The sequence below is a fragment of the Orbicella franksi genome, chromosome 15, assembly GCF_964199315.1.
Source record: "Orbicella franksi chromosome 15, jaOrbFran1.1, whole genome shotgun sequence".
In the NCBI taxonomy this organism is placed as follows: domain Eukaryota; kingdom Metazoa; phylum Cnidaria; class Anthozoa; order Scleractinia; family Merulinidae; genus Orbicella; species Orbicella franksi.
Window position 1 is genome coordinate 17,544,415 of NC_138159.1, and position 12,438 is coordinate 17,556,852.

Genomic DNA, 12,438 nt, shown 5'->3' on the forward strand with positions numbered 1-12,438 from the left:
TACGCTAAATGTGACGTAGCTCCTTTAAAGTCATTGAATAAGTGTCCCCATACAATGTAACATTACTTAGCAAAACCTTGCTTTTAAGACAACAAGTTACATGTACTTACATCGAGTGCTACAAAAAACTGCTGTATCTTAACATGACGGTCTGGCTGAGTAGAATAATCCTTTAGAGATTCAAGCCGGTCAAAAACAGCAGCAAACACTGTCTCTCCTCTGTGAAAACAACATAGCGAATTTACTTTAAGGAGGGCAACGACAGATGATAGTTACTCAGTAACATGACGTTTCACAATGACGAACAACTGGGATTCAATCTGCGATGGACTACAGTCTCATCCAGAGGCGGGGGTCGGGGGAGGGGTAGAAATACCCCTAGTCACTTTTAGCCTGCGAACAGGCTCCCAGCAAGCCCCAACGAAGCGAGGGACGTCTCGATGTCCCTTCCCGATCGCTTCGCTCATTCTTCAGTTTCGCGCTCGCCGGATTTTTGTTTCCATCCTGGCCGGGAGCCTGTTCGCAGCTAAGTCACTTTACACTATGGAAACCTAATGGGCCACCAGGGTCGAGTGCTGACTCAATCCTGCATAACAACTCAAGAACTGACATAAAATAGAAACATGTTCCTTTTCCCTAATCCCTTCCCAGCGAGTCCATTTGCGGCACTCCGCGTGTCACGTAACGCTAAGCTATAGGAATGTTGCATTGCGGGACCCTCTCTCCATAACGTAACGCTAAGCTTTCGAAGTGTAGCGTTGCGTGACAGAGATAGGATTTCAAGAGTACTAGGGTACGGGGTTGAAGTGAACTCTACCTTGTTGCTATAGCACGCAGGTCACTGATCCACAAGTTTGCATCTCTCGTCTTCTCATTGATATAAATCCGTGGGGAAGGGATGGCTATCTCAAACAGTTTGATAGGACGGTACCTGCAACATAATATCAACATTCTTAAAACTGCGGAGGCAGCGTGGCCGAGTGGTCAGCGCGTCGGACTTGGAATCCAGCGGTCCCGGGTTCGAGTCCCGCTCTGACCACTACCCGGATTTGTATTTCGGTAGCCCCAAGTTCAAATCCTCGGCCACGCTTGTAAATAGCCAACTGGTTTGCCTCCGGCTAGTTGGGATTCTTAACAATGTTATATTCAATTTGAATTATTTGTTTCAGTCATATTAGCCTTTGTGCTATAAACACTGCCAAGGGTAAATAAAGGTCATTTTATATTTACTTATTTATTTGTTTATTTGTTGTTTGTTTGTTTATTTGTTTATTTGTTGTTTGTTTGTTTGTTTATTTATTTATTTATTTATTTACTGCACTACCTAGTTCTCGTAGCCTGTGAACAGGCTCCAGCTGGAAGGGTCTGAACGTGGCTAAAGGGGCAGAAAAGGAACTGGTTTAGAGTGAAGTAGCCGAGTGACTTTGAGGATGGGGCATCGACGGCCTGTCTCTCCCCTCCTCTCTCTTCTCTCCTCTTTCTTAATTCCCGCTTTCTCTTCGCCTCATCCTCGACTAGTTCCCGTTCCTTAGGTTGATCCTATGGTTAGTTCTCAGGGTCCAGTGATAACAGTCTTGACGGAAAAAGAGGGAGGGGAAGGAAGAAACAGCCAATGAGAAGAACCCCCTACCCTCCACGCTCAGGAAAACGCTAACTAAAAGCCACTGGCGTATGGGCACCTTTGGACTTGGGGTGGGGGAGGGACCTTCTTACCCTAAAAAGAGCGCAATGCCGCTACTAACAAACCGCCACAACGCACTTTGGTCCGAGAGCACTTTGAATCATGCTGCATTTAACTTACTTGAATGAAGCCACCATGTTAGCATAGGCAAAGTATTGATAATGATCTTTATGTAGTGAGTGACCGCATGGTTCCACACTCGCTCGTCGCTTGTAGCTTCCCGCATAGAATCTCAGCTCCAAGTACTTTGCAAAGGACAACGCCCATGCCTCAGGGGAGAGGGGGACAATTGGCGTTACCTAAAAGCATGGAATACAATAAACGTCCAAAACTAATGAATTCTAATAACGGAGGCTTTGGACAAACAATTAAGAATAAAAATCAGCGATAATAATTTCGAATGACTTTTCGATGACTCGTTAATCATTTCCGAATTCTAATTTTTCAAAAGTCAGATTCCTAGGAGTTTTTTATATACTGAGAATGCGTGTGAAAGTCTCGTCGCATGTGATTAAAAACTCTACAATGTGGAATGTAGAAAGTGTTAATTAAGTACTAATCAGTTTTGCTTTAATTGAGTCAAATTGAGTGTTCAGTTTGGTTTTTTTTTCTTTCGTAAATTAAGCATTCAAATTTCCCACGACATTTCTTGGGGATGGTAAATTGTTCGTTAAGATCTTTGTTCCTCTGATCGTGGACGTCACGCAGGTGTTTTCCACTTATGTTTATCTTTGTCCCCTGTGTGTTATGCAAGCTTCAAATTAAACTAGCTTTGAGTCGTGAGCTTGGTACATGTACAAGGTTAAGTCTGCATACGAGCCGAGTGGCCCATCAGGCCGGAGTTTATCCTGGTTTCTGTAGCATGAAGCGACTAGGAGTATTTCTACTCCCCCCTTGATGAAATGCTAGTCCATCGCAGGGTTACCCGCAGCATTAAATTTGCCAGTACCCATTTATACACCTGGGTGGTGAGGCACTGTGAGAGTTAGGTATCTTGCCCAAGAACACAACGCAGTGACCCCAGCCAGGGCTCGAACCCGGACAGACAAGTGCACTAACCATAGCGCCACCATGCGTCCCATGGTATAACAAACTCATAAATTTACATTTCTGCATTTACATCCCAAATTTTACTTGAATTGAAAGTTATTTTAACACTCGATAAAGGAAAAACTGAAAGTAATAAAAAATTTTTAAGCAAGTTTAAAACCTGTCTAACCTGTTTGCATTCCTTGCACCAGCTCCATGTGAGGATAGTATGTTGGAATCCTGGGATAGGTGATTCAAGGTTCCTCATGTGAATGTAGACTGACCCAGTGCCATGCGCAAAGTACCTCACGTGATCTACCATGGGTATATCACAGTTGGGATTGGGGCAGATGTAAGATGGTCTGGAAAATAATTATCATACTCATTACTAATGCATCAAGTTTCAACGAAAGAAATCATGGCCATGACTGTGTTTGAATGTTTGATCTAAATTAGCATAGATCTTTGTGATTTTATTTCCGCGTTTTCGTCTTAGTTTTAGTTTTGATTCAGAATATATATCAAGTATTCAAGGCCGTGAGTGGAAGGCGCTGTGGCCTCAAGATTAGTGCGCTCGTCTCCGGATCGAGCGGTCCAGGTTCGAGCCCTGGCCAGGGACATTGTGTTCTGTTCTTGGGCAAAACACTTTACTCTCACAGTGCCTCTCTCTACCCAGGTGTATAAATGGGTACCGGCGAACTTAATGCTGGGGGTAACCCTGCGATGGACTAGCATTCCATCTCGGAATAGAAATACTCCTAGTCGCTTCATGCTACGAAAACCGGGATAAGCTCCGGCCTGATGGGCCACTTGGCTCGTATACAGACTTTACCTACCTATTCAAGGTCGTGATTGACCACCCTTCCAAACACCTCGATGTTCGTCAAAAATACTCCGCTGCGCGTCGTATTTTCAACTCTCTTCTCAGTGTTTGGAAATGTGGTCAGACAAAGTATTTCGTGTTTGATATAATATATTACATTCAAGATGGTCTGAAAAAGAAATCCCTTTCACGTTACCAAACTCATGATGAATGAGGGGATGCACTTGTTGCTGGTGCAAAAGTGTCTTACAATAAGCCAGAAACGGTTTCAAGTTTTATCAGAAGCAGTTCGGTGCTGCAACCTTTACTAACTTTGCTATTGACTGAATTCTAAGGTCACATAGAGATGCAATCCTATTCTCCACTACCCGCAAATGGCGCATTTTGAAGTACTTTTTCTCACGAAATGTTTGGTTTGGTATGGACAGCAAGATAGCAAAACATTTCACGGCCTTTAACACAGGCAACAACGTTTTGTGAAACTTGTTTCAAAAACCGTTTGAATATTCACTTCAAGTTTGCATTTCAAAACCCATCACAATATACCTAAAACAGTATATCTCCAGAAAACCACCAAGAGTGATGTCGTTTCGTCCATAAAACTCCATGAAAACAGCCCTGCAATATATATAAAAACAACGGTTACAATTGCAGTGTATTAATTGACTGCTCACGGTTGCAGTTTTAGGTAGCTTGCGTTCTTTTTCATCGCGCACTTTGCAAGTGGGTTTTGAGGGTCGCAGACATTTTTCTAGTTCCGAGCTCGGCGTTTGCAGCTTGAATTATTGGCAAGTCTATTCCATCCAAAATGCTACCAAATATTCAGCCAGAAAAGCCGAGTGCGAAAATATGCTCAGATGTTTGTCCGCGGACATTATCTGTTCCGAGAAGCCACCAGTTTTCCATGAGCGAAGCTTGAGGAAAACTGTGAGCTTTGAGAAATAGATAATGTCCAAGGACAAATATCCGTGCATATTTTTAAAGTCAAATGGGGGCTACTGCGTTTATTATCCGTCAAATATTTTCCGCTTTACGCAAATTGGGGAATATCAATGTGCCTCAGATTCAGCTGAGGCACATTCAGTCACGTGATGCGTTTAGACCAATCACGTGTGAGCAAAAATATTTGATGGAGTATAATTTGTGATATTGTCAGCGTTCGCAGGTTACCAATGCCCCCAACCCCCACCCCACTAAACCATCCAAGAAGTTCTCTACTCGTCCTTGTTATTACTTACCATGGACTAATACACGGGCGGGGTGAATTGTTCGATTCATTTGAGTAGCTTATGAATAATACGGCAATTCTCTGATGAGCATATGGATCCAAACAGTCCACTTGCTGGAAAAAAAAATTATCTCAAGTTAGTAACTGCTACAAACCGAAGTTTCTTTACTTGAGTTTACAACGATTTCTCCCATAGAGAGACAAATAAAACATATAAAAACCACAAGGGAGAGTTTTGATTTTGACATCTCAAACTCATAAATCATTCAATAAGTTTGTGATCATAATATGGATATCAGATCTTAATGCAAATCTTGGCTGAAAATCAGTTCAAGTTCCAAAGTACACCTAATGGTTCTCTTTAAATGATCCAAGGGTTTTAAGCTGTTATCTATATAAGTGATTCCAATACAAAGTTTTTGGTTTTCAGTTTACATCACCTGGGCGTCGCCATGTTTACCTTACGGTAATTCATGACGTCATTGCGCAGTCAGAGATCTCAACATGGAGTCTGCAGAGGAAGATTTCTCATTGGGACTAAGCAGATTCATCCAGAATATGAATAAGAAATGATTAGAAGCACTCTTATTTCTCTAGATACACACAACGCTGTGTTTCAAAAAACGCCCAACCACACAATGACGTCATAATTTCACATCAAGCTTTGCAAAAATAAACATGGCGGCGGGCGGAAAATTTTATATCCTAAAATAGCTGAAAGTAAACACTCAGCATTCAAAACAGACAGAGAATTATCGACTTCAAATCACTGAAACAGTTTAACAAAAACACCAGCTTGTGATTTGGAAGATTCCCTTTAATTAGCATAGAATTTTAGGAGTTTATTCCTCGGTTCCCAGCGTAGTTTTGGTTTTGATTAGCAAGGTATGCATCCTCTGCACAAATTCTAGTATCATTGATCAGCAATTCGTACAAAAGACAACAGCTTCATAGCAGTCCGCACGCATTGCGTGCCTATAAAGCTATACCATCTTGGTAAACCCTGTAATACCTTTCTGTTAAAATGAAGCGGGCTTGCTGGAACAAACTGATCCTTCTGTTCTTGCTCTTCTTCATTTGTTCTTTCTAGAACATTGATCTTTGGGCTGTTAGTTCCCTGGAGACAGCTCTTTTCTTTATTGCTCTTTCTAACCTTCTTCTCGCCAATACCTTCAAGCCATTTACAACGGCCTCGGGACACAGCCATCCCATTCTTCGTCAGCTGTATTTGTCCTCCCTGGGCGCGAAAGTCGCTCACCAAGGCTTGAAACAATATGTTATTAGGATCCATTGTCAGTGACGCTGACAACAGAGGGTGTGGTTCCAACATGCAAACCAGCTTACTCAGGCGGCGCTGATGAGGATTTGAAAAATCAAACTCCTCCATACCCTCTTCGGTCAAGTGACGAGAATGGGGATCTGGGTCGAGTCGTGCTGACCAGTAAATATCTCGAGGCAGAGCGGATCTTAAGGCCATGTTTCTACCCGCTTCTGTGAGCAAATACGGGAGCGGATAGTCGAGAAATGGCGAGCTGGCTAAAATGGTGCTTTTTAACGCTGTGAGGAAAAGTTCACTTCCTTCACTAGAATCTTGCTGTGTTGTTTCTGTCAAGTTCTTATTCTGTTCTGAACAATCTCCACCACTGTCCTCTTTTTCATTCAATTCCCCTTCATCCGCTTTCATCCTCTTTTCAAAATTTTTAGCGGCAATTTCCCATTCCTCAATTAAATGGTTAGTATCTGGTGGCAAGGCGAACTCATCCATGAGAAACTGCAGTTCTAATCTCAAACTGTAAGCAACATAAACCATGTGTTGGAAAATACGCTTCACTTTAGCCAACACGAAACTGTTGCCTCCTCGGAGATTCACTGTGCAGAAAAGATCAGCTGGGCAGCCATCAATGAACATGAGTGTCTTGGACTCTCCATTCTAGCAAATATGAAGTACATTGTCAGGAAGGAATAGGACCCAACATTCTCCCCCTTAATTTAAAAGAGCTACATCACGGTTTACATACCTTAAAAGTTAAGCCCGATTTTTTTCAAGTTCGTCGTCAGTAATCTGTGTCAATCTTCTCCATCCTTAAACATCCTCGTTCCTTTATGGTTTATTATAGTCTCTTTGGTGTTTTAAACTTCAGAATACCCTGCCACACACGCCCTCCTTAAATCTACTGCTCCCGTGGTCCTTGGTCCGTATTCGGCTAGTGGGTCAATATGTATTGACTCGGTGTTAAACTGAAGTGCTACCGCGGTCCGCAGTCCCATAGTGGTGGACTTTGAAATTAGGTAAGTATTGTAAACTACTGCTATCGCGGTCCGCAGTCCCGTAGTGTTTGCAGACGTTTAGACGCGTTTCGAGAAATCGTATCACTTGTCTGCAGACGTTTAGAGAACGAAGTATACATTGCGTGTATTCTTCTTGTTTTGTTTGCGTGCGTACTTAGGTTACATTTCAGGAGAACTGAGGAGTTTGTGACTGCGGACTGCGGACCGCGGTAGCAAGATTTGTTGAGGAGTATTTCAGCGGCAGAGTGTTCTGAAGTTTAGCCGGTGTGGATGTTTTTCTATCTTTAGTTAGTAAACCAATATTTTCAGGTTTCCTTCAATTTAAAGGTAACTTTCTACGTGGCCAAAATAATGAAAAATGCCGTGACTGAGCTCCTCTTAAACTGCTCCATATTATATGTTTTCAGCCAAAGATTCTGACATGTTTTCACTAGATCTTCTGTAAAAACATGTCATAATCTTTCAATGAAAACGAATTTAACAAATTAAACATGTTTAAGGTACTCTTAATTCTCTGAAACGCGATATGCATGTACGCTTGTAATCCTTTCGGTCAAGATACTTAAGGACATCATCGCACAAGAGCAATGTCTAAAATAAACACCAAGTTCTCCAAAAGAGAATTATAGAAAATAGATAAAAACAGTAAGGAGAATCTAGAGGCTGAACTTGAAAATTAAAGTGTCTACAGAATGTTTATATGAGATATTGTATGTACAGTGTTACCTTAAGAGTGTATCTCTGAACTCTGAATGATTGACAGGAACCCAGTTGTGGTCGACTAAGCTGCTCCATGGAACAAAGAACATCTGCTCGTGTGCATCTGGCTATGCGCTCAATCACTTCCTGAAAAATATGAGCTTTGTTTAAAATACAGCACCAGTATATAGTGAGTGATGCTGCAAAAATTCAAATCCGACTCACACGCAGCCACTTTTGCTGAAGTACATGTGCTTAGCCCCTTAAAAATCAACTTCTATACAGAACATCAAATATCTCTGGAAGACTTCTAGCCTCCCACGCAAATGTTTTTTTTTGGGCTTGTCACACAATCCTTCTTCCCATGGGGAAGGACGATTGCGTGACAAGTCTAAAGATCGTCTGCATGGAAGGCTAGAAGTCTTCATCTTCTTCGCTGTAAAATGGACAGGCAAAAAAAAGCTATAGTATGGAAGTCATTGAATGACTGATCCAAAGGGGAAACACTGTTTCTCATGAACCTGAATGTTCCCAAATGGCAGAGCCGATGGGGAATGTAAAGATTCAAGGGAAATAATATTAACTGGTCCCCCAGGAAGCAGTCATTTATAAATGATTTGTTCTGTAAAACAACAAGAGCATTAAGTAGGTCCAAAGTGAGGACAGCAGTTATCAGTCAACATTTGCAGGTAATATTGCACGTGACCGTGTTTTGCACTAAAAAATGCTTGACAGCAAAACTTAAACATTATGCTTTGCTGTCAGATGATTGATGCCGCATAATGTCAAAGTAACTAATAAGAGCATGTACTGTAGGAGAAAAAATTCCAGATTTATAGCAATACAGCGAACTCCTTTCTAAGGCAAACACCTTCCGGAGTAGTTCAGTGGAGTCTGGCTTAACAGTCTGAGTCTAGTTACAGAGAAACAACTGAAGTTCACTTAAGACCAATGACAGAGACAGTCATATCCAACTGAGGGAGGTGTCTGCCTTACAGTGATGTCTGCCTTGAGAGTTGTCAGCAGGATTTTACTTCATTTAAAGTACTCACTGGTTTAACATTCAAGACCAGAGTGATCCCATGTTGCAAGAGCATGTCCTGAGCCAGTCGTGAAACAGTTTTCTCCACCAACAAAATGTTCGGTCGTAAAGAAACCACTCTTGCTACAAAGTTCTTCAGAAATTCGAATTCTTGGAGAACAAGAGGATCAAGAGAAGCCAGGCGGTTTTCATTACGCTGTGTACAAAAGGAAAAATGAGATAATGTTTTAAGGAAAGGAGAAAGAACAACAAAGAGAAACACATTAAGTATGGGTAAATTATGATAGGACATGAACTTAAGTATACTTTTTAATGTACAGCATACATTTCTTAAAAATTGGACAAGACTAACATTGTGCATGTCACTTGCTTCAACTGAAAAAAATATTATTCCTAAAAGAAAGCTGCCTTTTCACTTAAATTGCACTTCACTGATAGAAATGTGATTCAAAAGTTCCATACATGTACATCTCTTACGGAAGCTGACAATTAACTTTTTGACGACTTGATAATTGTTCTTTTACATTTAAGGAAATAATACGGTGTCTTGAAGCTCTTAATCACAATTACAATTTTCAACAATGTTTTGCAGCTAGTGGAGGCAGCATAGCCAAGTGGTCAGCGCATCGGACCCGCCATTCAGGGGTCACAGGTTCAAGTTCCTCCCTGACCACTACCTGAATTTGTTTGGCGGTAGCCCTGGGTTCAAATCCTCAACCACTCTTGTAAATAGCCAACTGGTTTGCCTCCGGCCAGTTGGGATTCTCAACAATGTTATGTTCAATTTGAATTATTTGTTCCAGTTGTTTGCTCAGGTGCTCTAGCCTTTGTGCTATAAACACTGCCGAGGTTAAATAAAGGTTATGATTATCGTTATCGCTATCATTATCCTTATTAATATTATTATTATTTAATTAGCTTCATTACTGACCTGATAATCAATGGCACAACTAAGAACCAGGATTTTAGGGTTGCTCAACACACTGGCCATCTTCTTATTTGCGATGTTCTTTGTGAACACAACACCGCTGATCATTTCACAGTCACTCTTGTTTCCTCCAGGAATCTTCTTGAACTTTACATAGTCACAGATATCCATGTCATCATCTTTACGAACATCAGGAGTCACCTACAGAGATGAGGACACAAGATTAAACAAAGTACACTCAAGCCTTCCATATGTGGAAACTCTACCATTACTTGACACACTGTGGCAACTGGAATTGTTCATGGTACTGTTTACAGGGAGGATAAAAACTTGATGCCCAAAATTCTGTGAGTTCCTTTCACATGTATACCATTTCACATAATGTTATATACCGTTTAAAATGTTGAGTTCTGGAATTAATACCGTAAACTGCTGCTTATAAGAGGGCTCATATCCAGGGGGGCTTATGAGTAGAATAAAAAACAGTTTCGAATTGAGCTACAACAGTGTTTTTCAGATAGTGGTTTTAAATTAAGCTTTAAAACATCCCTGGAAATACATCAAATTCATTTCATATTACACTAGAGGGGGGCTTATGGTGGGGGCTTATAATCAGAAACTTTAATATTTTGTTTGAAGTACAGTACAAGTATAATGCAGGGTGGGGCTAATTAGCAGGAAGGCTTATAAGTGGCAGTTTACGGAATCCATATGCGCCCCATGATAGGCCCATTGAAGTTCTGAAGGGACAGGGATCTTAAAAGGCAATTTGAGAAATTTTAAGGGAAGTATGATGCTAAACTGGAATTTATACCTTCCTTGGGAGGGTATTAATTAAAAGATATTTTCTGGGTACAACACGATAAAAATTATCTGATCTCTTCCGCTCTACCTGCTCACTGACTATCTTCACTATAGGCAATATTGTTTCTTTCCAATCAACTGACAGCCCAGCATCCCTCAACAATTGCTCCAACAGAGTGTTTAGATGGTATGCATGTGCAGCCCTGTAAGAGAAACAACAAAATGGTATGATATTTAAACCTTTTATCTTTTGACTAGCTATAGATCACATCTTTGTGCTATTTTCCCTTTAAAACATGCTCTATGGCACATGTAGTTATGGTTCAAATGTCAGTCAGGGGTGGTCTCACAGTCATCGTCAAATTTTACCAGTCAGGCATTCTTGATTTTTTTACACAGTCTTGATTTTTTAAAAGGCTAAGAAAGTCTCAAAGTACCGGTTTTTTTACAAATCATATGATGTCTGAACATCTTAGAACCTGAACATTGCAAGCTCACATTTAAACCACTTTGAATTCTCAGTCTTGCAATTGAAGAAGTCAAAATGTTTCAGGCTTGCAAAGGAAAACGCTAGTTTTGCCTTCTTGCAAGGTCTTGTGTTTACCAGTCACTACCCCATAGGTATGTCATCAAGACAGGTGTTTTTAGCTGAAATGTCAGACCTCATTCTTGTATTGATGGAACACACACCTAGTAACACAAGTCTGATCTGTTTTTTCAGACTTCAAAACCACATACCTCAGACGTTCCATGGCTAACCTCTCACCATTATCCTCCCTCAGCTCGCTAATATCAGGGGCAGGAGATCGGTCCACACCAATCTTCCGTGCCATCATAGCTCCACTGAATATCTCATCCGGGGTATTGCTAGTGCTCAGCACAATTTCATCTTGATTTTTCTTGTTGCTGGGTCTCAGTGGAGTGTACGGGTACCCCTCGTTGTACACATACTGCTCCAGTGGAGGTGGAGGGGTGTCTGTTATCAGAGAAAGTTTGGAGCCTCCTACTTCACTTTGGGTGTCCTGTGATGCCATGCCAAGTTTTCCAGGCTGCAGTAAAAAAAAAATGCTGTTTACCGTAAATCCTCAAATTAGTGCCTCCCCTCAAATAAGCACCCCCTTCAAATAAGCGTCCCACCTATCAGGCAAAATTTAAAATACATGCCTCCCCTCCTCTCCCCCTATTACCTGGAAGAGTACTGAGACAACAAAGAATGCATAGTTTTGGTCCTTTTCAATCACAAGCAAGCGATTATCAACTCATTCAAGCACTGCACATTGACCATTGCAACGGATGATAGTGAAGATCTGCAGATTCATTGCCTAAAGCCCAACCAACCTTGTGCAGCAAGCCTAGACTGGCTAAAGGGGTTATATTACATAGTTCATCAAGAAAGACAGGATTACTTTGAGACTTCTGAGAGACAGACACATCCATATATCACAAAAAGCCTGATTATATCTGACCATGATTTAGGAAAAAATTAAATAAGCGCACTCCCTTGATTAACTGCCTCTCTCAAATAAGCACCTCCCATCTTCTCCTAAATTTGAAATAAGCACCCTGGGTGCTAATTCAAGAATATATTGTATGTGTTTGCTAATGTTCCTCAAGTTTTAGATTGAAGCTTCAAGTGCTGTGATTTGCTGATTATTGGTAACTGGGTGGGAAAGTGAACTGAAATAAGTGTGTGGAATACATGAAGAACTGCACGGGCTTACTACTGGCATAGGGTGTTTCCTCTTACTATTCTGGAATGAAATGTGATCAAGGATACCCATTCCAGACTACAAACAGCAAAGAAATTTGCTATTCGATGGTGAGAGCTGTGACATTTCACTCTATAATGTGATTCATTGCATTGGTTACCATTTGCCACCACTAGTATAATGGCAGTACTCTGCCTGGATGCTAT

At 41.2% G+C, this 12,438-nt stretch overlaps 1 protein-coding gene across 4 annotated transcripts in view; it reads right to left on the reverse strand.

The window, feature by feature from the left end:
* Positions 1-12,438, reverse strand: part of LOC145469110 (1-phosphatidylinositol 3-phosphate 5-kinase-like) — a 42,069-nt gene that overhangs the window by 20,534 nt on the left and 9,097 nt on the right. For all 4 annotated transcript variants that reach the window (XM_081452774.1, XM_081452773.1, XM_081452772.1 and 1 more), the window contains exons 9-20: positions 11,262-11,572; positions 10,612-10,726; positions 9,723-9,920; positions 8,802-8,987; positions 7,777-7,896; positions 5,774-6,691; positions 4,772-4,875; positions 4,080-4,151; positions 2,901-3,072; positions 1,802-1,980; positions 818-931; positions 111-219 (exon numbers count right to left, since the gene is read on the reverse strand). In XM_081452774.1, coding sequence (XP_081308900.1) covers positions 111-219; positions 818-931; positions 1,802-1,980; positions 2,901-3,072; positions 4,080-4,151; positions 4,772-4,875; positions 5,774-6,691; positions 7,777-7,896; positions 8,802-8,987; positions 9,723-9,920; positions 10,612-10,726; positions 11,262-11,572 — 2,598 coding nt within the window. The remainder of the gene's footprint in view (positions 1-110; positions 220-817; positions 932-1,801; positions 1,981-2,900; positions 3,073-4,079; positions 4,152-4,771; positions 4,876-5,773; positions 6,692-7,776; positions 7,897-8,801; positions 8,988-9,722; positions 9,921-10,611; positions 10,727-11,261; positions 11,573-12,438) is intronic.